The sequence below is a fragment of the Anolis carolinensis genome, chromosome 4 (genome assembly GCF_035594765.1).
Source record: "Anolis carolinensis isolate JA03-04 chromosome 4, rAnoCar3.1.pri, whole genome shotgun sequence".
NCBI classification, from domain to species: Eukaryota; Metazoa; Chordata; class Lepidosauria; order Squamata; family Dactyloidae; genus Anolis; species Anolis carolinensis.
Genome location: NC_085844.1, coordinates 82,492,976 through 82,518,790, shown reverse-complemented (window position 1 = coordinate 82,518,790; position 25,815 = coordinate 82,492,976). Strand labels below are relative to the sequence as shown.

Here is a 25,815-nt window from a genome sequence, read left to right as displayed (position 1 = left end):
TAGTACTTAAATATAAGTGGGAAGGGTGGGAAAGTTTACATTTTTCACACAATTCCTGCAGAATGTTATGGAAAAGAGTGGGTGCACAGGCTCTGAGAGGTGCAAATGGTGTGTGCATTGATATGTGTAAGGTGTGTATGCCATTCGGCCTCCCCCTTTGGGGGCCAAAAAGGCATTTGCTATTCTAGAAACTGTTGTACTGCATCTGGGTAATGTTTATTGCAAAGTTTTGGGGATGTCCTGGGCAAGCACCAAGTGGTGCAAGATAAGGATAGCTCAACTCTACAGATATGCAAGTAAGTGCATAACTCCTGAAATTTTTCAGTTACTATAAATACAACACATGATTGCAGGCCTTCATCCTGTTTGGAAGTGACCTCATCTCATTTCTGTTGGTGGTTAGCAGCTCTTCAACCACATGATCTGGCTAAGGAAGCCTCATAACCCTGCTTCTTTGTGTACCTAGACAATTCAGCTTTTATTACAATGGATGGAGCTCACTGAAACATCGGGGCTCTTTCTTCAGTTCAGCTCTGCAGAAATCTGTCCCTAATCATTTTCTAAACCTACAAGCAATGGTCAAATGTTGAATCACAAAGCTGTTTTTCAATGAAGTTGAAGACTTAGATCAATGGAGATTTCTTGTTGTCCCTCCCTATATCAGTAGGATATGTTTTCTGCCTTCAGCCATAAGTCAGTTGACCCTCTAACAGTATTGCCTCAAAAATAACGCTCTTCGTGTTACTTGGAATATATACCATCCACTGTAAGTAAAGTGTGGTTGTTTCTTCAAAGAACAAGGGGGAGGGGGGAATTGTGTATTATATAATGTAACAGATATCAGGGATATTCCCATGCCCCTGAAGTCATTCCCATGACTTTGATTATGCTGGGAACTAAGGCTTGCTCCTCCTTCATCTGTCCTATATGGGGAATAAAACTGATTGCACACCCAGGTGCTGATCAGGAACATTCCTGTGGCTGGTCCTTTGGTTTGAGAAGCTTAACCTACCCTTTGAAGCCTTTTGTTATCTCCAGGCTTCGATCTTGGATTGGAGATACGATTGGAGAAAATATGGAGACTCCCTACTGCTTGACCTCAGACAGGTTCCAGATGGTGGTGCTTGGGGATAGCTGCTCCTCAAACAAAGGAGCTGGTATGTGGCATCCCACAAGATGCCATTCTATCCCCATTGATTTTTAGTATTTAATCCAGAGAGATCATCCAGAAGCATGGGGCGAGGAGTTATCAGTATCCTGGTGACACCCAAATATATTTCTCCATGCCTTCCAAAACAGCTCTAGCTAAGGATAGTGTGTCTCTTCTGCATAAATGCCTGAAGGAGGTAATGGGCTGGATGAGGAAAAACAATTTGAAACTGAATCCAGACAAAACAGAGGTGCTTGGGGATGGAGGTGTGCCAATCAGTTCTGGGTGGGGTTGCACTCCCCCTGAAAGACTGTGTCTGCAGCTTGGGAGTTCTCCTGGATCTATCTCTCGAAATGTCAACCCAGATAGATATGACGGTCAGGAGTGCTATCAGCTTTGGCTGATACACTAGCTGCTCCCCTTCCTAGATTTGGAGGACATAAAGATGGTAGTGTACGCATTGGTAACCTCAAGGTTGGACTTCTGCAATGCGCTTTACATTGGGCTACTTCTCTACCAAGTTCGGAAACTCCAGCTGGTTCAAAATACGGCAGCCAGATTGGTTACAGGAACGTCTAGGAGTGAGCACATTATTAAAGTCACTCCACTGGCTATCAGTTAGTTTCCAGGCAAAGTACAAAGTGAAGGTTTAAGCCCTACATGGTTAGGTTCAGGTTACCTAAAGGATCGCCTTCTCCTGTACAATCCGTACCAAACACTGATTTTCTCTGGGGATGGTTACTCCAACCAGCCAGAACCTAACTGGAAACCGTCACCCAGAGGACCATCTCATTGGCCGCTCCATGACTGTTGAATGACCTGTCGGAAGAGCTCCGATAGCTAGAGCAGCTGTTGGAATTTAAGACATAAGTGAAGACCTATCTCTTCCGGCAGCTTACCCAGCCAGTTTTAAGCATGAATTTTAAGCTCGTGTCCTTTGTTTAATCTCTTTTGTGTATTTTAATAAGTATTTTATAGAAATACATTTTAATATGTATTTTCTATAGAAATACATTTTAATATATGTATTTGTGGTATCTTTTACAATGTCCCCCCCGGGGGAGAAGAGTGGCATATTAAATAAATAAATGTTTATGTCTTTTAATTTTTCTGTAACCTACCTCGAACCCCGGTGGCGAAGTGCGTTAAAGCACTGAGCTGCTGAACTTGCAGACCAAAAGGTCCCAGGTTCAAATCCCGGGAGCGGCGTGAGCGCCCGCTGTTGCTCCAGCTTCTGCCAACCTAGCAGTTCAAAAGCATGCCAATGTGAGTAGATCAATAGGTACCGCTCCGGCGGGAAGGTAACGGCACTCCATGCAGTCATGCCAGCCACATGACCTTGGAGGTGTCTACGGACAACGCCGGCTCTTCGGCTTAGAAATGGAGATGAGCACCAACCCCCAGAGTCGGACACGACTAGACTTAACGTCAGGGGAAACCTTTACCTTACTACCTCAAACCACGAGGAGAAATAAAATTAATTGTTGCTGTTTTTGTTGTTGTTGTTGTTGTTGTTATTATTATTATTATTATGGATTTCAGTAGGGTTATCCCATAGTGGATAGGACTTCTTGGGGGTCCCCTTGACTCTTCACAGTCCAGGTGGGGGATTGTTCACAAGCACCTCCTGACTAGAAGACCGCCCCCCCCCCCCCCAATTACAGTATTTGTATTTGCAGACTTATTACTGCCAAGGCAAACATTTGGTTTTTAGTTTAAACATGAATACAAGATTTTCAGCAAGGGCCTGCAGTATGATCAGAGTCCTTGAAAACGATGTATTGGCTTCCTTTGTCCATCCAGATATTTTTCTTTTAACAACCTCTCTACAAAATCGCACCTGCCCATAATGTTAAGGTAGGTCAGTAGCTCTTGAAAAGCAGGGAGGACTGACCTGTGGTGTTCTGGGTACACTTACTTGAACCTTACTTGAACCTCATAGTTTTCATGTTCTGAACCAAGAACCAAATTCTTGGGATGTAGTCTGTTTTACCTACATTTCAATACTGTTTTGGAAAAAGATATTATCTCTTTGGTATGATATTGACTCTATGGTAACTCGCAAGATTTCTCTTTTTGCCCTGGCAACCATTAAAATTCGGGCAAGATTTATCATTTATTCTGCTATTGATTGTTATGAGGATACCCCTATCTAATCTAGTTATAGTATTGTTGTCTATATTCAGTGTCTTTTAATTGTATAGTATTTTAATGGTATTGGTTTTTAAATATGTAAAATCTTCATGCTATATTTAGTTCCTTTATATTGTTGCGTTTTGGGTTGTATTTGTTCATTTTGGTCTAAACATTAAGAAACTGCAATTACTACTTACTAGTAATTGAAGCTTGGCCATTGTGAGTTATAAGCAATGTCGTTATCTTTCACTTATTACCATCTTTGATTGTGAAAGTTGAATTATGTTACATTCAAAATAATGTGAGTGGCCATTATGAACTTTAAAGATGGAATAAATAAAAATTTCTGGTTATTTTTTGTTTAGCTGTGAAGGGCATTTCAGAGACACTCTGCGTAGTTTTGGTTCAAGTTGGCATGCTCTTCCTTTCTTCTGCCCCTATAACCAAAGAAACAACAGGGAAGCAACAAATAGCCTCATGACTAACTAGTCGCGTGGATGCTAATGGTAATATACAGTAGAGTCTCACTTATCCAACACTCGCTTATCCAATGTTCTGGATTATCCAACACATTTTTGTAATCAATGTTTTCAATATATCATGATATTTTGGTGCTAAATTCATAAATACAGTAGTTACTACATAGCATTACTGCGTATTGAACTACTTTTTCTGTCAAATTTGTTGTATAACATGATGTTTTGCTGCTTAATTTGTAAACTCATAACCTAATTTGATGTTTAATAGGCTTTTCCTTAATCCCTCCTTATTATCCAACATATTCGCTTATCCAACTTTCTGCCAGCCCGTTTATGTTGGATAAGTGAGACTCTACTGTACTACCTTTTGGGATAGTTAATGACCTTGACAGCTGGAAGATTCCATAATCCAAAAAAAAAAATACTTATCCTGTGACAAAGAAGAAGGTTAAACAGCTAACTCACTGTTCTCAATGTTAAATATTTGTCTAATGCATTTGGATTTAACTTGAACAATTATGAATTAAATCCTTTCTTTTACTTTCAAATTGCTTAGCAGGTGTACGCTGTTTACTCTTCTATAACATAACCATGAACACCTTACAACAGTTGCGGATTCTTGGCAGATTTATCAGTATTAAATACCAATGTATTGTGCTTAATAACTGGACCAAAAGCAGTGGTCCTGAAGGCTTAGTCTCCAAGTCACAGGTGTTGACTGAGAGTATCTAAGAAAGCCAAGGAAGGCAGGTTCCTCTTCATTGATAACTGGGTTGGCAGTAAGAGAAAGGAGGATTCAATTTCTATACTTCCAGGGAATTGGAAACAAAGAAAGAGAAGGAGAATTTCAGAGATAATGCTAGACTTGAGTAGATCCTGGTAACCTTTGGTCCTTCAGATGTTTTGATCTTTAATTTGCATAAGCTCCATCCAATAAGTCCAACAATAAAGGTAGATGAGGGTAGCAGTCCAACCACATGGAGGATATGAATATCCTGAGTCATTTCATAAACTGTGTCCCTCTCTGGGTGGCCAGTCTACTTCATGTCTGCTTCCTATTTTAAACGAACCATTCCTTCTTGGTGACTGCTCCTGGCCTCTTCTTTGTTGTCCTTGAGCAGGTGAAGGCTGTTTTTGTTTTGATAGGCTTTCAAAAACTAAATTCATGCTTCAAACTGGCTGGGTAGGCCAGAACATTTACTATAACATGGCTTATTAATTTATTGAAAATATCTCTACATTGCATTCCTTTCTACCTGGATCTCCCAAAGCAATGTGCAATAAAACAGTACATTTTTAATCAAAGTATAAATAACAGAGTTTTAGTTTAACCATGGTTCAGACACCACATCTTACAAATTACATTTCCTCTTTTTTCTTTCTTTTGCTAGTGTGTGCCTCATAAATACTTCACTTCCAAAAAGTGAGTCAGTCAGTATGCCTCAGTCCCATGGAAGGAATCCAGCTGTAGCTGGACTGTGTTATGGAGCACGCAGAGGATTCTCGTAAATTTTGGCAGCTGTCTTGATAATAATTCTAACTAAAGAAACTTTCAAATCATCAAGAGATTTTTGTAGTGGTTCTCTTAGGAATTTTTTCATTTTTATAAGCATTTACATACATACTGTCTTCAAGAGAGGTCGAGAATGGGAGGTTACACAGTGCTGAGTGGCTGAAGCTCAATGGTGGTGACAGAATGATGAACTTGGAACTGCTAAAAATCATTTGAATGATACCATCTCTCCAATACTTATTACAATGTTGCTTTGACTGCTTTTTTCCAACATTTCAGAAATATTCATGATGCGGTAATGGGTATTTTGAATGCCTTCATTCATTAAGATTGCTCAAAAATACATCATCAAATGAATCTAACTGATTGATATTTCCATCTGAGACATTTTGTATAGTGTTGCTATGTGCCCCATAACATTTCAGGCCAAGTAGTTCATTCTGTTTTTGTGGCTTTTAATAGAGATTGGGAAGCCTTTGGTTAAATTAATGATCTCAGTGTTTTTGACACAGTGTCCTGACAAATGACTAGTATCCTCACACTGCAGCATACAGTTGATTCTTGTAAACACAATTTCAGAAGACTCTGCTGTCTTGATGACCTGATGTCCTAAGTCAAAATTAATTGAATAAGAATCCATTTAAAATCTATTCTGCCATTGGATTTTAACAATGCCCCCCAAGGCAGATTGTTAAACACAAAATATAAAAATACAGTATGATATAGTAGTCAAAACAATTAAACAGAGGACCAGAGCCAATGTAAAGAGAAGCACACTATAACAGGATTACTTTTGCATGCTATTGCTTTTGCCCCAAATCTAGGCCAAAAAGAACAGTTAGACACAAGATGTTGGGGCGATGCTAATTCTATTATGCTTGAAAGCCAATGGCTGGGAGAGACTCCCCCTCACCACAAGATTATACCTTTGGTAGATCCACGTGCCTAGCCTGCTTGGCAGTCCTTTTTGTTTTGGAAATGAGCACTGCTGTTAAATATGAAAGTCCACATGACTCAGAGTCTCACCATCTCAATAATTACAGCTTTTGGGTCTTCTTCTGACCGAAACCTTGTGGCTTCCAGCAACCATCCCTCTGGTGGTTGAAATTATTTCTACAAGTGCTCTCTTCCACACAAGAGGGAGCGAAGGTTTCATAGTACTCCTGTTCCACCAGCAGTTGATATGAACAAAGCATTTTCTTAGGATAGTCTGGTGTGCGACATAACATAAACACAGAGGGACTACTGTGCCAGCACAATATCATCCCATTCAAAATTAGTCTTAAGTCTAGGACTTGCCTAGTTGTTCTGATGTTAAATTGCTGAGTGACACCAACTAAGTTTTGCACCAAGAATGCACACCCCTGTTCTCTCTCTAATAGTTCTTTAGCTGCTGGTGCTAAAGCAAACTTTTGAAGCAGTGAGTGTCCTCCTTGACAGGACAAAGTCCAGTGAGTGATGTAGGAAGGAGAGTGGTATCCCATTGAATCTGCCATGTTGGAATGGTGTCCCCAAGAAGGTTAATGAGTGAATTACCACATGAAGAAATAATAATAATACAAACAGAAGCACAACTATGTGGTCCAAATGATTCATTGGAACTTATGCCTCAAGTATCACCGCCCAGCAGCAAAGAACTGGTGGGATCACAAACCTGCAAAAGTATTGGAAAATGAGCATGCAAAGATACTGTGGGACTTCCGAATCCAGACTGACAAAGTTCTGGAACACAACACACCAGACATCACAGTTGTGGAAAAGAAAAAGGTTTGGATCATTGATGTTGCCATCCCAGGTGACAATCGCATTGACGAAAAACAACAGGAAAAATTCAGCCGCTATCAGGACCTCAAGATTGAACTTCAAAGACTCTGGCAGAAACCAGTGCAGGTGGTCCCAGTGGTGATTGGCGCATTGGGTGCCGTGCCAAAAGATCTCGGCCGGCATTTGGAAACAATAGACATTGACAAAATTACGATCTGCCAACTGCAAAAGGCCACCCTGCTGGGATCTGCGCGCATCATCCGAAAATACATCACACAGTCCTAGACACTTGGGAAGTGTTTGACTTGTGATTTTGTGAAACGAAATCCAACATATCTATCTTGTTTGCTGTGTCATACAATAATATGTCCTAAGAAAATGCTGTGTTCTTATCAACTGCTTGTGGAACATGAGTACTATGAAACCTTCGCTCCCTGAATGAATATCTTGTATGTCTGAAACCTGCCTGTTACCCTGTGTCTCCCTGATTCCATCATGACTTCTGTGCGAAAAATAAAATATAAGGAGAAGACAAAGGAGCGAGCTGCTTGGTTTGAACCTCTGGAGTCCCTTATTAGATTGATCTGGACTCCCGGCCTTTCCACCGAAAGTTCCACTGAACTTAGTCCACAACATTACTTGCCCTGTCATCCCAGTACAAAACCTAGGCACACCATAGTCCCATGAAGTCCCATAAATACGAAATGGACATTTCCCAGGTCTGATTATAAGAAACCAGGCAGTAACTGGAGTTGGCTCCCATGTCAGTGGGGTTGTATGTCTACTCTAGATTTTTATATAGGGTCTCACAGAGTTCTGGAGAATTCCTCTATGGAGAGCCCCTTCACAGCTAGTGATAGCATGGAACACATTCACTGCCCTACAGACATGAGAGTAACCACTGCAAACTGGATCCGGGTGTCCGTATGAGAAGGAAATTGAAGGAATGTAGAAGTGGTCTTTTTGTATTTCTCAGAATATGTAACACTATCTGAACATACAAGCCAGTGAGGTGGTTCATGCAAGGAGAGACAAATGAAGTGTGATTCTGACACAGGAGTAGAAGAGGTCTAGTTATGGATCTCATCACATTTATGAGCTGCAATGGGGCAATTCACCAGCCTCTGTGGCAAATTCATGGGGCCACAGGGCTATTCTGGCATCTTGCCTCATCCGCAGCAACACTTCCCCATCAGACATGGGCAAGTGTCACCACATGTTTTCCCCCCATGCTGGTCCCATTATTCCCAACAGAACACGGGAAGCCTCTCGTGTTCTGGGCGAAGCATCATAGGATGCTTCTGTCACAGTTGATCAACAGAACCCTGCCAGAAGTGAGCGTGAATCGTGTGATGGCCAGCGTGGGACTCTGCCGAATAGCTGTGCTGCAAGTGTCCTATGATGCTTGCAGCTCCCGTGTGATGAAGTCTTATGTTCTATAAGTGATCACTTATGGCCATGTATGATTGTGAATAGAAGAGGCAAAGTGTATATATAGATACTGAGTAATAGATTAATATTCACGTGAACCCCAGATACATCTTAAAGCTTAGAGTCTGATGAATAAGCATGGAAGGAGCTGGTCCCAAAGGAAGTTAACGTCTTTCATCTGGAAGTCAACTATGCTTCTACAAGAGGGGCACATTCAGGCAAAGGACAGTGGTTTCGCTCTGACTATGAAAAGCTGCCTTTTTCCGATCTGGTTATACAACTGAGTTAGAGGTTGTTGGATTAAACATTATAAAAGTCTTTTCTTCAGAAATATGGTTCAATGGTACATCAACCATTATCCATGTAGTACTTGGATGGGATGATTTAAAAGTGGAGGATTTGACTGCCCAGTGTAAAGGTGACCTTCTGGGCTGTTCAACCAGAGTGGTGATTTGAGAGTCAGAAAAGCATTTGCTCGATTCCAAAAATCCCACATGTTGCATAATGCAGGAGGGCACTTCTTAATTCAAGTAAGACTGAAGACATGTAGATCATGAACTTTAATTACAATAAAGATAATTCACCTACCATAGTTTTGTCAAATCCCTCTTATTGTACCTTGAGACACTCACTCATACACAATTTCCCAAAAGGGAAGAGGTATATAAGTTGCTAATTTGGTGATAGAATAAATGCAAAATTCAAACGAGGTATTCTCATAAGCCATTGTAATTGAAATACCTGGATTTATGGGTGCTTTTATAAATTTCTGCTTGTTCCATGACTGGCCAGCTTAATGTTGTTCATGAGAAACTTTTCCATTTCACAGATGAAGGAAAGTAAGTATTTGGAATGAGCAATGCATCCAAGGTTCTTGTATTTGGAAATTCAGTATTGGATGGCATCTAATTTGAAACTAATTTTGTAATGAGAAAAAAAGTAATTATCTATAAACCAGTCAACAGTTCCTATGTATTGTTTCTTTCAGATTTTTTCAAGCAGTCTTCATTTGAAGCGCAAGCATTTTTAGAAGCTGTTCAGTTTTTCCGCCAGGAAAAAGGTCACTATGGGTCATGGGAAATGATAACTGGAAATGAAGTCCAGGTATTTGCCTTATTTGGATTTGTTGTATAGTATGGGTAGTTGTAGTAGCAATAAGGAAAGAAGTGTGTGAAAAATGTAAGATTAGAAAACCTACACCAAACTTGACACACTAAATTAAATTATCACCTAGCCATTTGCTTACACTTTGAGTTGAATCTAGACTACACTGCCTGCTCATTTTTAATTTCATTGAAGGGCTTTCATTATTCGTGACTAACTGGTCTCACAGAATTCAGCCAAGGTAAACTGCAATAACTCTGGATCCATTCCTTTGGCAGAGTTTAATCTCCACAAAGCTTGGAACATTATTTTTAAATATTAACATATTCGTATTAGTCATTACTTTTGGAAAGGTTAAAACATGATTTAAAGAGTGCTTTGCTATTTGTTTATTTGAATCATTTATAGCCCATCCTTTAGCCAAAAGACTCCCAGAACAACATACTTCAGAGTTTGTGCCATACACTTCTAAACTTAATAATACACAAGGGAAAAGGGATATGGAGACATTCTGACAAAATCATTATCTTATATTTTTGTGATTACATAATTATTAGAAAAATACTTTAAAGGGCCATTGTAGCTAAACTCTCCCATGACTCAAAAAAAGATTTCAGAAATTATTTGAAAATGTTATTTGCTATGTTTCAAAATGCAATGGCATTACTTCTTGTTACATTGCTTTGCAAAAACATTGTTTTTATTGCCTTGGTGCTCTCAAACATAACATCATTTCTTGTAATAGTCACGTCCAAAATTTCAGTTTCTACAATTCCTTATTATAGGAAAACATGCAAATAAGGTGGGGAAGATAAGGGGATTGTTCTCCAAATGCTGAGTGGTGGATATGAGACAATTCCTTATCTGGAATTCAGAATATTCTAAAATTGTTCTCATGGGTGGCTATAATAGTGATACCTTTGCTTTCTGAAGGTTCAATGTATACAAATGTCATGCTCAACATGGTTAGAATTATACACATACACTCAGGCTATATGTTCAAGGTGTATGTGAAACATTAAATAAATTGTGTTTAGACATCTCCATGATTTTTCATTTTTCATTATATATATACAGTAGAGTCTCACCTATCCAACCTTTGCTCATCCAACGTTCTGTATTATCCAACGCAGTCAGCCTCCCACCCGGATCCACAGAAGTTTCTCTAGACAGCAATTCTATCTTTATTTGTAGTCAACTTTTTAGTAGTCAATGTTTTCAATACATTGCGATGTTTTGGTGCTAAATTCGTAAATACAATAATTACTACATAACATTACCGTGTATTGAACTGCTTTTTCTATCGATTTCTATTGTTGTAAAACACGATGTTTTGGTGCTTAATTTGTAAAACCATAACTTAATATGATGTTTAATAGGCTTTTCCTTAATCCCTCCTTATTATCCAACAATTTAGCTTATCCAGCGTTCTGCCGGCCCATTTATGTTGGATAAGCGAGACTCTACTGTATATGCAAATACAGGTATTCCAAAATAAAATAAAAATATGTAATCTGGAACATTTCTGGTCCCAAGCATTTCAGATAAGGGATACTCAGCTGGTACGAATGAAATATTTTCAGCACTGGAAATAAACTATATGAATGCTATTGAGCCAGTCTAGTATAGTGGTTTGAGCATTGAAGTCAGAGTCTGGGAGTCCAAGGTTCAAACTGATCCTCGGCCATGGAACGCCAATGGGTGACCTGGGACAACTCACACTCTCTCAACCTCAGAGGACGGCACTGTCAAGTTTCCTCCAAATAAATCTTGCTAAGAACACTATATGTTAGGATCACCTTAGGATGGGGTCTACTTTCAGGTTTATAACAACAACAAAATAAATAAATGCTATTATACTTTCTAACAATATAACTATTATTATGCAAACATTATTACTTGGAGGGTTGTTAATGGCCAGCTTGCATTAACACTGTAGTTAAAATTATTCAATATTTAACTTCCCATTCATTTTACAAGAGAGACCTATTTCCACACATCTGTTTTTTGGGCTGAGTTGATGCAATAAGGTGCCCTACACAATCCAATAGTCTAGAATATGATACGGAAGTTACAATGTACCCCAAGGGATAAAGGATAAAGATATTATTTGAAAGGTTCATATTTATCCTGCAGTGTCTAATTAGCTGACTTGGCAGGCAATGGGAATTACTCATACTCCTCTCCCTTGAGGGCTATTGCAAGACAGCTTAGATAAATTACATGATTAGTTCTGTAGTAATTATTCATGCTGTAGCTAGTGTATACTGTTATGTGTATACTATGTTCTCATATTGGCTTTGACGGCATATAATATTTTAGACAGCATTACAGTCTAAGGGAAAACTATACAATGTCTTACATGCAGATATTTTAGCAAGGTTTTCATCAAGACCCCATAAATATCCATAAGAGAGAGAATGTATTGTGTGTGTGTGCTTTTGAGTTGCCTGTCAATATGTGGCAACATATGAATTTCATGGGATCCTTATGCAAGGAATAGGCAGAGATTGTTTTGCCAATAACTTCCTTTGAATTACAGCCTACAATACCTAGTATTCATTGGTGCTGTCCCATCCATGTGCTAGCCAGAGCTAATCCTGCTTACTGTCCATGATCAGATAGGATCTGATACCTTTTAGTCTTGTGCATTTGTATAAAATCGCTATCCGGTTCTCTTTGTCCCTTTCGTATGGCCCCGTTTCTGTCCACCGCTTCGGAAAGCTATTTCGTTCCGCCATCCGAAAACACGAATATTTTCGTCTCATTGGCATCTATGGGCGGGCTGTCCAGGCTCCCCTTCCCCTCAGTTTTAGGGTTAGAGGGGTGAAAATCACCACACATGGAGGGCATATTTAGCACTTTTAGCCCACCAATTGTTATGAAGTTTGGGTCATCCCCTGGATTTTAGGGATTTTTTTCTTTCTGGAAAGGAAATCCCCTTTAAAGCATTCCCTCTTTCCCCTGCAGACCTCACCCTCTAACTTCTCCATCAGCTGCATCAGCAAGGAGCAGGGCACAATTCCTTCCTACCAAATGTCGGAGATGCTCCACACACCACACACACAACCCAATGCCTAGCCCCACTATTTCACTTTTTCAATATAACAACTCCTGTCCTTTGAAAAATATTTTAAAAAAAGAGGCAGAATATTTACAGAGAGAACTACAGTGTTCCCTCACTTATCACTGGGGTTAGGTTCCAGGACCACCCTCAATAAGTGAAAATCCGTGAAGTAGGAACGCTATATTTATTTTAATATTTATACATTATTTTAGTAGTTATACACTATTTTAAACCTTTGTTTATTTATTTATTTATTTATTTATTTATTTACAGTATTTATATTTCGCCCTTCTCACCCCGAAGGGGACTCAGGGCGGATCACATTATATACACATAGGGCAAACATTCAATGGCCACAAACACATCAAACAGAGATCGAGACAGACAGACGCAGAGGCAAGTTAACCTTCACCTGAGGGGATGTTCGATTCTGGCCACAGGGGGGAGCAGTTGCTTCATCATCCACTCGAACGGCACTTCCTCATTCCAAGTCGTAAATTAGTTAACCTTGCCTCCCCACTTTTTTTTAAATAAGTGGTACCTTATTTCCTACTTGATAGATGCAACTATCTTTCAGGTTGCTAGGTCAGCAAGGAGCAGGGGCTATTTTTTATTTTTAATTGACGGGTGCTCACCCCGCCACGGGCTGGCCTCGAACTCATGACCTCATGGTCAGAGTGATTTATTGCAGCTGCTCAACAGCCTGCGCCACAGCCCGGCCCCAATCGTGTGTTGATAAATCGCCTCCTTCTTCTCCTGTTGCTGCTTGGGCTCCTTTTCTCTCCTTTCAGCCTCTCCTTCCTCCCTTCCTTAGGCCGTAAATTGTAATTTTTTATGATTTATAATAGTCTTTTAGAGTTTATTAAAAACTGCGAAATAGCGAATCTGCGAAAAGTGAACCGTGAAGTAGTGAGGGGACACTGTATATCAGAGGTAAAAGTAAGGAATGCAAATATATAGCACTGAAGGGGGAGGGAAAGAAAAGGGATTTTGAGTTTTCCTTTTGTTTAAATAGCTATTACAGAAATATAATTATTATTAATAACTTTCACAAGGCTTTTGATAGAAGAGGAAGGGAGGAGAAAACGAAACCCCCTGACTATGACTAAAGTTCTGTGAGCCACCCAAAGATTTTAAAATACTTTTAAAGTAAAGCAAAGAGAAAAGAAAGAATCTGAGCAGCTAGCTAAGAGAGATCCCCTTTTCCCCAAAACCCCCTGCATGTGTGCCAAGCCTGGTGCAACCCTCCCCTCCCCTTCCAAACTCAGAGTCTCTTCTCTTTAAATAAAAATAAAAAGATTTAAATAAGAAGATGCCAAGCAAAGGCAAGAATAAATCTTTGTCTGCTGGCTGCAGTGGCTGGCAAGGCAAGCAACAAGCGCAGCAGGCTGGAGAGAGCAGCAGCAGCAGCACCCGGCTGCTCTGAAAGACATGCCCGCAGTGAACCATTATATATCCAAAGCCTTCCGTGACAATGTCACTACATTCAGTTCCTCTGATTGGCCCAAAATGGGCTCAGAGGAAACCCGGAAATTCTCCCAGGGCCATGTTGGGAGCACCACGTGGCCCGAAAAGAAGCACAGAAAACGGCTTTTGTGCTGCTTTCTCTTTCGTTTCACTACTTCTGTTCTGCGTGGGGTCTTTCGTATCATGCCATACAAATGAATGGAACAAAACAAAAACACGAACAAAGAAACAAATTTCGGGCCCATGACTACTGTATATACTCGAGTCTAAGCCTAGTTTTTCAGCCCTTTTTTTAAGACTGAAAAAGCCCCCCTCGGCTTATACTCGGTTGAGGGTCCTGGTTGTCTTATATTTGGGTTAGCTTATACTCGAGAATATATGGTACATTTATTATTTTTCTCTATTATTATTGGTATTATTACATATATTATTTTTCTCTATTATTGTTGCTTCTATTGCATTTATCTTACTCTATTTTTATTATTATTATTAATACATTTATTATTTCACTCTAATATTATTATTATTATTATTGCATTTATTATTTTACTCTATTTATTATTACTTGTATTATTTTCCTGTATTTATTATTCTTCTTATTATTATTACATGTATTATTGTACTCTATTATTATTAAAAGGATACATAAGCACATTTACATTGAAAAAGATGAGAATAATGATTTGATCAGAGTTGGACAGTCTTTATCTTAAATTAGAGCTTTATGTAAATATTCAAAAACATTTAAACTACTGATGCCTCAATTAATGTGATTTTATTGGTATCTATTTTTATTTCTGAAATTTACCACCCTCGGCTAATACTGGAGTCAATATTTTCCCAGTTTTAGTGTAGTAAAATTAGGTGCTTCGGCTTATATTCAGGTCGGCTTATAATCGAGTATATACGGTAGTACCTTTAGGGCATAGAGGCTTTCTCTTATGATTTTACCAACATATAACTTCTGATTTTACCAATATAGAATTTATCATATACTTCTTTTAACCTCTCCAATGCACCACTGGTATTAATTTTGGTTGGACTAAAAGCATGAAATCTTTTTGATTGGAGACATTTAATAAGATAAGCATTACTTCTACCTAGCAGAGTCATTGAACTGAATAACAACTAACTTGAGTTAGATGGATTCCCTTGGGATGCCTCTAATGTTGGATTTAGTCTAGAAACTTTAAGAAAACAGAAGAAAGGTTCTGAAATTCAGTCCCTTTAGGGAACACTGAACTGTTAAACTGCAAATTGATTGAGTTCTCCGTATATAGACTTCTGTTTGCCATATGGCAGAGGGTTATGTAAAGTATTCCTTGGGGCTCTGGGTTTATTCATTGATATACATAATTAAGGCACACTGAATATGCACAACTTATGGTTGTGCACAGCAGGCACAAGTAGTAGTCATAGTGATGATGATCCCTAAGGTGGGTTACAAAATAGAATTAAAATACAGTGTATAATCAAAAACACATGAAACCTTTTAAAATGTATAGGAAAACAAACCAACATAAATATAAGGCTAAAACTCCAACAATTACACATTAAAATCATCCCTTCCTATAAAAATATCAATTCAAGTACTGATGAACAAGAAAATAAGTATCCACATTCTTCATCTGTCCACTAAGGGGCCTCTCAAAACTCTCTGTTGAACCACAAGGTTCTTCTGGCATTGTTGTTATTTTTTATTTTCTGATCAACTCTCACTTAAAATGACCCTATCATAAGATTTACAGTCGAGAAATTATATTACTTCCTTCTTCAATCTGGCTTAAGTTCATCCAGAGGCTTTCTATTGCAGAGAGTACATCTTCACTATAGAATTAATACAGATTGACAGCACTTTAACTGCCATGGTTCAATGCTATGAAATCCTGGGAGTCTGGTGAGATACCAATATTCTTTGGCAGACAAGGGTAAAGGTTTTGTAAAACCATATCTCCCAGTATTCAATTGAACCAAATAAAATTATGTCGAGCTGCATTAATCCTATATCATCGATGTACCCTGAGTAGGGATTTAAATTGTAGGGATTTAAACCAGAGTCCTATTCTAGCACTCAAACCAATGGATTGTGCTGGCTCTACTAGATTACAAAATGAAAATGTCTCTTTATTAAGTTGAGATATGATTATCTGAATCAGCCCCAAAGGGTCTGCTGAATTCTTTTTTTATCCTGACCTTTTGTAGATTCTCAGCAACCTTGTGATGGAGGAGCTTTTGCCTAGCCTTCAGAGCATGCTGCTTCCTAAGATGAAAGGGAAGAAGAATGACCGAAAGAGGGCATGGTTCGGGGTATGTATTATTTAGAGTTACAGTAGAGTCTCACTTATCCAACACTCGCTTATCCAACGTTCTGGATTATCCAACGCATTTTTGTAGTCAATGTTTTCAATACATCGTGATATTTTGGTGCTAAATTCGTAAATACAGTCATTACAACATAACATTACTGCGTATTGAACTACCTTTTCTGTCAAATTTGGTGTATAACATGATGTTTTGGTGCTGAATTTGTAAAATCATAACCTAATTTGATGTTTAATAGACTTTTCCTTAATGCCTCCTTATTATCCAACATATTCGCTTATCCAACGTTCTGCCGGCCCGTTTATGTTGGATAAGTGAGACTTTACTGTATTTCAATGGTAATCTGTGTCAGAGAATATTTTTACAGGATGAGTTGGACTATCATTCAGAGTAATTAAGTATGTATTTATCTGCCAAAATATGTTAATCTTTTACTGAGTTCAATACCACTACTGCAAAAAAATGAGATTTAAATAATAATAATAATAATAATAATAATAATAATAATAATAATAAATTTTATTTGTATCCTGCTCTTCTCCCTAAATGGGACTCAAAGCGGCTCTTATTATGTAATATCTTACTATGTAATATCTTACTATGACATTGCATCGCTGTATTTCTGGTGAACACAGCTACAACATGAAAGCCTTCTCAAATGAGAGTTTGAAAGATATTTCAAGCAAAATTTCCCAAGAGCACTATTTTCCAGAGGATAAGGAAAGCACCAACCTGAAGAAGATTGTCCAAAGGAGGTTGCAGTGATGACACAGAGAAGGAACTCAGAGCTGAATGTCAAGAGGCAGCTGTTTATTCAATTTTCAACATATTCCACGTTTCCAGAACCAATATGCAAAATAGCAAATGAGAAACACTTATTTTTCAATATTCACATCTATCCAGATTTTGTGATGAATTTTTCCTAAACAAGTATGCATCCAAAACAATATAAGAAGGAAGAGTCTGTGCAGAAATGCGTATTTCCTAGAAAAATCAGTGTACAGCAATTCAAATATTAGCATGCATTGTGAAAGAGAAATTTTCTCAGGAAAAAGGGACTGCATTAAGCAAATTGCATAGAAAAATGTATGTACTGTACTGGACAAATACGTAGAATAATGTATTTACATTTCTGTGCAGACTAAAATTATATAAAATCTAAAACCAATGTGAAATTGAGATTGAAAAAACTGAAGGTAAAGGGAAGAGGAATGATGAGAAAATGAAGAGGAACAGTAACAATTTCATCCATCCCTAGGAAGTAACTTCAGTCCTTTGGAAACAGCAGAATTATGCAAGAAGTCTACAAAAATGCTTCTTGACAGCATCTGCAAATACAGACCTCTTGCACTTTCACTGAATATATTCAAAATGGTCTTTTAAACATTGGTTTGGCATAGCCACCAGTACCCAAGGGTCATTAAACAAGTAAACAAGACAAATCATTTAACTATGGTTGCACGTTCATGGTTAATTCATTAAGCCTGCTGTTTGGCAATTGACAAAGTTCATGGGTTTGTTTTTTTTGTTTTTTGGTTTTTTTGTCATTGTAGATAATAGAAGAAACTTACCGTTTGGTTCAGGATCATGTTTCAGAGGGGTTACATACTCTGAAAGATGAATGCAAAGAAGTTACCAAAGGCCTTGAAGGAACCATTCGTTCAAACATGGATCAGATTGTAACCTCCAAAAACTTTTTAGCTGGGAAAATAAAAGGTAAGTTAAATGTTAAATATTTTAGGTCAGAGAAGTTCTCAACCAGTATAGAAAAATGGCATATGAAGCATAAAGGGATAGCAGTATGACAGAATAAAGATAAGAAAGTGATCAGAAAGGCGCTTCACCTGCTAGACTCTTGTGTGTAAAGCTACTGCTAAAAGCACAACATGTAACCATTTCTGTTCTGGAAGAAAGCCTTGCACAGGTTAAAACTCTTCCATATTTATACTTTGGGTCTTAGATTTTACCCAAAATCACACTTAGGTTATTCAGCAGGGTGAACATGATGCACATGTATGTTTGTGGGTATAAATTCTTTTTGGTCTACCTTTCTCTTACTTGAAGCAGCTAGAAAGTGTGTAGCTCTGTTCCAAGCTGGCAGCAAAGTAATTCAGCAAACCTTTTATTAAAATTTATTTGGAAAAAATTTCCATTTTTCAATTGGTTGTTCACTATGTAACACAATTTTTGTTGCTGGGTTATAAATGTCATTTAGTAATTGGTTCTATCATAAAAACATGGGGGAAGTTTATTAAACTGCTAAAACTTTGTTTTTGTGGGACACCCTGCAGCACATTTTGCTATAGTAGTTTTTCAATGAATATCTCAGAGTCTCAGCTAATTCAACATAGTTTGTGGCAGTCACAAAAATGAAGTTTCTGGAGGATAATGGCTACTTTCAAAGTAAGTACGGCACAATTAAACAGGAATAACACTTTCAAACCAGGAATAGGTTTTTCCCTAATTTTATTACATAGTGATATGTGCACATATGATAACATTTGGTAGAATTTTTTGTCCTTTAGCTGGCTGAAGATGAATGTTGCCTGTGTGACTTCTGAGTATAAAAACAGAGTGTGAACTCATCCTTGCATCTTCCTTCTGTAGTCATTAGCCATCTCTTGATTATTTATTTCAAGATGCAGTTGAATTTAAGTATACTGTAATACAGTTTGCATAAATCTTACCCTTCATAGCTATGTTGTGTTTATATTGTTGTTTATTTTGTTCAATTATGTTGTTTGGGCTTTTGCCCCATGTAAACCACCCCGAGTCCCCGTGGGGAGATGGTGGCAGGGTATAAATACAGTTGTTGTTGTTGTTGTTGTTGTTGTTGTTGTTATTATTATTATTATTATTATTATTATTATTATGTTGGTGAGTGTGATGTGTGATCCCATCCTTTCCACAGACATAGTTATATTATGTCTTTTCCATTGGGCAAGAGATAAATCTTTCCTCACTGTCAGTGACTTAAATGTTTGTTGTGAGAGCCATTGTACTTCAGATTGAGTTTTACTTTCAAAGACATAGCTGAGTTAGTCTAGAATATCAGTATGCAAAGTGATCTTGTAGTGCTGTAGAGACTAACGGGGAGAAAGCAGTTGGTAGCATAAGACTACAAAGTCTTATTCTACCAACTTCATTTTCCCAATTTCCAAGATTCCTTTTCATAATGCATTTTAATTTGTCACACAAAATCTGTGACAGCTTCTGAGCTTCTGAGAATTGAGTGAGGTCTTACCTGCACAGCTTCACCACTTTTGTGTGTGATCACATATGAAAACATAAGAGAGATCTAGGTAAATCTGTAGACAGACAGAAACACACACACACACATATATATATGTATGCCTCTATAATTGTTAAATGGCATTTATGTGACAATGATCCAAATATTTTGATTCCTCTGCCAATGAAATCTCCCTCTTGATCTAACCCCTGGCTGGTTTGAATTTTCAGGGAGCATATCTGAGTCTATCCAGAAGTGTTGTGGTGAAAGCATCCAGCCTTTTCTGGTTTCCATACTGGAAGAGCTCATGGGCCCTGTGAGCTCAGGATTCAGTGAGGTCCGTCTTCTCTTTGAAAAAGAAGTCAATACAATTAGCGAAAGCTTTAAAGCAACAAATGACATCACAAAGTTAAAAGAGGTAAGAAATTCATGTCATTTGCCATATATGTGGGTTGTGTCTACTGTACCATTATCCGTCCCCTCTTTTGGAATAAATTCTAATCATATCTTGGATCAGTTTCTGATTTCCCAGCTTAATGAAAACTCGTGATGTAGCCTTTGGCAAGTCTGAAGACCTCAGTACTCGTGTATATTAAAAAATAACCACCATCTGTATCACAGGGTTGTTTCAGAGATGAATAAGATAAGGAAATGCTATGCACTCTTCTGAAGGGCATAGAGCAGGACTCAAAAGCTAAGTACACTACATTCCATAAACAACTTTCAACAGCTGATTTGACATTCTACTAAAATATTTTGAAATTACACATTTGTATGAAGTTATCTTACAAAAAGCTGCAGTCTACGTGCGTATATTGCTTGTTCACCTTACAGTTCTAATGTTTTCTAGAGCCACCTCAGCCTCCTGCTCCTTATAGCAAATCTATTCGATGACATTAAAGCAACGAAACCTTTTATCAGTTAGGTTAAGTCCCCAGTGGATCAGCTATGTGAGTGGATGATCAAGGCTACTACTTCTTAAACTGTGGGTCTGACTCTAAATGGAGTCTCCCTAGCTCAATGAGAGGGGTCACAAAATAATTAACAGTAAAATGTTTCTGGCCATAACCTAGGGACCTTCCACAAAGCCGTATAACCCAGAATATCAAGGCAGAAAATCCCACAATATCTGCTTTGAATTGGGTTATCTGAGTCCACACTGTCATATATTCCAGTTCAAAGCGAAATATTTTATTGAGCTGTGAGGAAGAGGCCTCAATGGCTAGTTTAGATATTACATGAATCATGTAGCAACAGCATGCAATGTTTACACTGAATTGCAGAAAATGTTTCAACTGTACTTCATAGAAAGGAAAATCAGCCATGCACATTCTGATTTATTATCAGTAAATGTTTGGTTTTTATACCTATTTTATATACCTGTATACCCAGGCGTACGTAAAAATGTATTTGGCAGAAAGGGGTCATGAGTGGAAAAAGTTTAAGGATCTCTGATCTAGGCCACAACTTTGCCATTCCCAGAGAAATCAACCATGTCTTTCAGCACTGTTTTCCTAATCCCCCCATTTTGTCATTGTCCACACCATTGTCATTCTCTTGTTTTATTGAAAAATTCTTTTTTTTTCAAACCCTTCCTTTTAATAGAATGTGATAGAACTGATGAGGCTGCCTCACCATTCTGTAAAAATGGAGCCTTGCTATCTGAAAGTCAACCTTCTTCAAGAGCAACTCCAGGACCTCAAGAGCCGCTTCAAATTCTATGACATCGATTTGATTATTCAGAGGACCCAAAATTTAATGCAGGAGGTATAGTAGGATTCACACTTATTTTGACCAACAGCCATTCCAGTCTAAGTCTCAGAATGCACACTTTGCTTGGGATTAGCTCATTTGTATGGGCAATCTTGATTTTGAATACTTTGAAACAGTGGTTCTCAACCTTTCAGATCTGAAAAACCCACCAGTCAATCTGGAAAGATCCATCATTCAGTGAATGAGTAGGGAAGGAGAAACATATTTTTCTGTTACTCTTTCTCAGCTAAAAATAATTTGGGAAACATAGGGCCTTTCCACGCCATATAACCCAGAATATCAAGGCAGAAAATCCCACAATATTTGCTTTGAACTGGGTTATCTAAATCCACACTGCCATATATTTCAGTTCAAAGCAGATAATGTGGGGTTTTATTCAGCCGTGTGGAAGGGGCCATAGTCAAGAACACTAGCACAGGAGGGAGACTTGAGCACTTTTTAGCTGGTATACATACATCATGAAGTGCACTACTTTTGAAAATTATTCTTGTGATGAAGTATGGATTTTGGTTTACAGTTATGTTTAATTGTAGGTAGAGGTTTTAAAAAAGGTAAGTATTAGAGTTGGCATTGCTTGGAGGATTGGTAGCCAGTTCAGCACCCTGAGGCGGGTTGCCATAGAAATGAGGGCGGAGCCAACTGCCGTTAGGTAAGAGAGGGCAGATTTTGAAAAAAAGAGTCAGTCTGTGGTCAGGGAACCACAGGGAAGGCTTGTTCTAAGGTATTGAGAATCAGGAAAGTTCAGATTCTAGCCTGTGTCGTTTTAAATAGGTCAAGTGACTTATTTAAGTTAGTAGTAGAGTTTGAGTAACAAAGGGAAGGAAATCCCAGTAGAAGTCTGTAGTGATCAGTTAAAATAAGAAACATCAGTTGGAAGAGAAAAAGTTTAAACTGCTTAAAGGAAGAAATAGTCCTCTTGAGAGTTGTTTCATCGAATGTTATCATTGTAACCGTTAAAGAAGTGTACCTCTAAGAGAGAAGCAACATTGAAACAGTTAAGCATATGTACATCAATAAACTTGTTACCGTTTTCTAACATTCAAGCCTCTAGTACGTACATTTAAAGTCAAGCTACACTACACTTTAAAAAGGGAAAAACATTTCCCTGCATCCTTGGTGGTCACGACGTCGCAATTCTGCACAGAAATACACATAGGTGATTGCAGTAAAGTTAAGGTTTTCATGGAAAAAAATGCTGCTAAAACAGTGGTTCTCAACCTGTGGGTCCCCAGATGTTTTGGCTTTCAACTCCCAGAAATCCTAACAGCTGGTAAACTGGATGGGATTTCTGGGAGTTGTAGGCCAAACCACCTGGGAAGCCCCAGGTTGAGAACCACTGTGCTAAAAACTATTTTTCTTGTGCAAAATAGTGGATATTGTGTAAAAATTGTGTTTTTGGCACAAAAATGTTGTTTATGCTAAAATTCTATTTTTGTGCAAAACATAATCACAAAAAACAGTTGTGCACAAATCATTTTTAAAAAGGTTTAAAAGGTTGTAATTTTAAAAAGTAAAATTTTAAACTCTGAAAAAGCCCGTTATAAATTGAAAAACCCAATTATGTTGTAAGACGGAACACAAAGAGACATAGATCTTTATGTCTGCAAGTAAGTACAGTAGATATTGACTGACATGTTTATCCTGGCATCAGAAAGACTACTACAGAGTAAAAGTATTTCATCTTTCTTTCAATGTGTTTCTAGCTTCTGGAAAATGCAGTGTATACCTTCGACCAGCTGCTGGGCCTGGACCATGTCAAAGATGTGCCCAAATTGGCAGCATCTATTGAAAAAGTTAAACTTCGTGTCTTAAAGGTATGTGACATTTTTTCTTGATGTTGTTTTGTCCAAGCGATTCCAATGTCCACCCCAAATTCCAATGATTTTGATTTCTACAAACATGTGATAACTTTTATTTGTGTTTCTTATAATCACATGTTTTTATTCTGAATAAATTCTCGCCAGAGGTATACCTTTGCCTCAAATTAGGACACTTCACTTGGGCCTTCAGTAGTTTTTTTTGCCAGTGTGTGACAGGTAGCACTTAGGGCAGCTGTTTGCAAACTGGGGCCCTTTCATATTTCATATTATATCACTATGATTCCTCTTTAACTGCCATGGCTGCATCTGGTGTGATCCTGAGATCTGCGGTTTGGAAAGACACTAGAGCTCCTTTGCAGAGAAGTCTAAGTACCCCTCCATAAACTGCAAATATCAGGATTTCTTATGATGTTACAATGGCAGTGAACATGCATTCATAGTACTATATTTGTTTGATGTGAAAAGAGTCTCTAGTGCCCTCCAGATGTGTTGAATTACAGTCTCTTCCAACTTCAACCAGTTGTGCCTCGGTGCCTTTTTTTTGTTTGCTATGTGTTTAGTTTTCCAAGCCCTCTCATCCTGCATTATTGCCCTTTTGAAGAATTGAATAAGTAAACAGAAAATGTTGAACCTTCTAGAAATCACTTGAAGCCTTCCTCCAAAACATTTCCAGGGATAGCTGTTTCTTTCACCAGCCTCCACTTGTTTTGATTTCCATGTTGTGGACTTATAGATCTATGTTTTAACTCTTCTGGCAAGGCTGGCTTATTTGTTATCCCTTTTTCTTTCAGTTTTGCTGTTTACATGTGTCCAGTAAGAAATTCAGGGAGGCAGCTGCTGTTAGCCTTGCCTGTAGTAGGCAGGCCTCACAGCTGCAGTAGAAACAGTTGGAGTAGGATCCCACTCTCTCCCAGCTCAAGCTTTATCACATTTTTATAACAAGGACACTGTTGCTACTCAACAATAAAAGGTTTTGTTCCTTTGGTCCCCCTTTACCATCTTCCCAGTGTTGATATTACTAAAAATACATTTCAGCTATACAGAGGATAAGGAAGAGGAGGCTGAGGGAGCTTAAAATGACTTTAGGAAAAAAGGAGCATCACTGCCAGAAGCTGTGTTAACCATTATATGCCTGTATGTCAACTTTCAATCAGACATAACCATGAAAGGAAGAAGGACTGGATTTTCTTCAATTTTTACAATTAAATTACTATAGTGATACTTCAGTATAAAAATACATTTCTGATAACTGACATTTAAACCAGGTTTTGAAGAGGCCAAATAATTCATGCTTCTATGCATTCAATTTCACTTGGTATTGCTTCTGGGTCATACATGAAGGTAGGAGGGGGGTTGTCAGCACTTCAAGATCTCATGTTTGGTTCTCCTTCTTTCAAATGACAGCAATACGACTATGATAGCAGTACTGTCCGGAAGAAGATCTTTCAGGATGCCCTGGTCCAGATCACCTTGCCCACCCTGCAACGGACACTGGCCTCCACCTGTAAACCAGTAGGTTGCTATGCTGAAGCATATGAAATAAAAGAAGAATAGGGATATATATACGAAAGCTAACTTTATAATGACTATGTGACGGAAGCAAAAATTAATAGCACTTTTGTAAAGGCTGCTTGGGTAAAGAAATAATTAATGCAGGCATGTAGACCAGACAAATTGTTTGGATGCAAGTTTAGTCATACTTAAAACTGAAATCACTAAGGTGTTCGTACAACTGTTGCAGGCCTAATATCGATAACATCTTGTTCCCCATCCCTGCCTGTCCTTGCTGTATTCACTATTTTTTCTTTGCTTTTCACTCCATCTGCTGTGCTTGAGTTTCCTGCTGCATTGCAATGAACTACTTCTCTAGACTGCCTTGCTGTCTCTTGAAAAATTTTCTTCACCATGAAACTTCTGATGGTGCATAGCTGGATTTAGTCTCCTTCATTTTTAAGAAGTGGTTAAACACTCTAATAAGTCCTAGCTGATACATAGGGAATGATGATGCAAAGTCCAGTATGTGACATCTTTTTATTCTCGTGTTTTACAGGTGCTTCAAGAATACGAGGAATACATCTTTGCTGAGCATAACAGTGTGATACAAGTTGAAAATGTCTATGAAGAAATTTTACTTCAGGCTTTGCTGGATGAAACTCTACAAGGTAACATCTCAATCAGTCTTATGGATCACTACATTGAAAATGGAAATCTTGAGAAAGCTGGTTTGTTCTGGCCCGTGTCATTTAGCTATGGCACTTTCCATTTCATGGAAATCTTTAGAAAATGTTTTATTTAAAAAATATATGTGAGTATTATTTACATACATTCTGCTTTGGCTTAGGTTACAGTTAAGAACCTCAAAGCATTGAACTTTTCAGATTATGCAGGTGGAGAAGGTTTAGGGAGCCAAGGTCAAGCAGACAGTCCTTGGGTTGCTATGAGTTTTCCAGGCTGTATGGCCATGTTCCAGAAGCATTTTCTCCTGATGTTTTGCCCACATCTATGGCAAGCATCCTCAGAGGTTGTGAAGTATATTGGAAACTAAGCCCTGATTGTT

General features: G+C 38.3%; 1 protein-coding gene across 1 annotated transcript in view; it reads left to right on the top strand.

The window, feature by feature from the left end:
* Positions 1-25,815, top strand: part of niban1 (niban apoptosis regulator 1) — a 91,445-nt gene that overhangs the window by 59,518 nt on the left and 6,112 nt on the right. The window contains exons 6-13 of the mRNA XM_062980733.1: positions 9,462-9,577; positions 16,314-16,418; positions 17,987-18,149; positions 19,896-20,083; positions 21,271-21,432; positions 23,142-23,252; positions 24,663-24,770; positions 25,309-25,420. Coding sequence (XP_062836803.1) covers positions 9,462-9,577; positions 16,314-16,418; positions 17,987-18,149; positions 19,896-20,083; positions 21,271-21,432; positions 23,142-23,252; positions 24,663-24,770; positions 25,309-25,420 — 1,065 coding nt within the window. The remainder of the gene's footprint in view (positions 1-9,461; positions 9,578-16,313; positions 16,419-17,986; positions 18,150-19,895; positions 20,084-21,270; positions 21,433-23,141; positions 23,253-24,662; positions 24,771-25,308; positions 25,421-25,815) is intronic.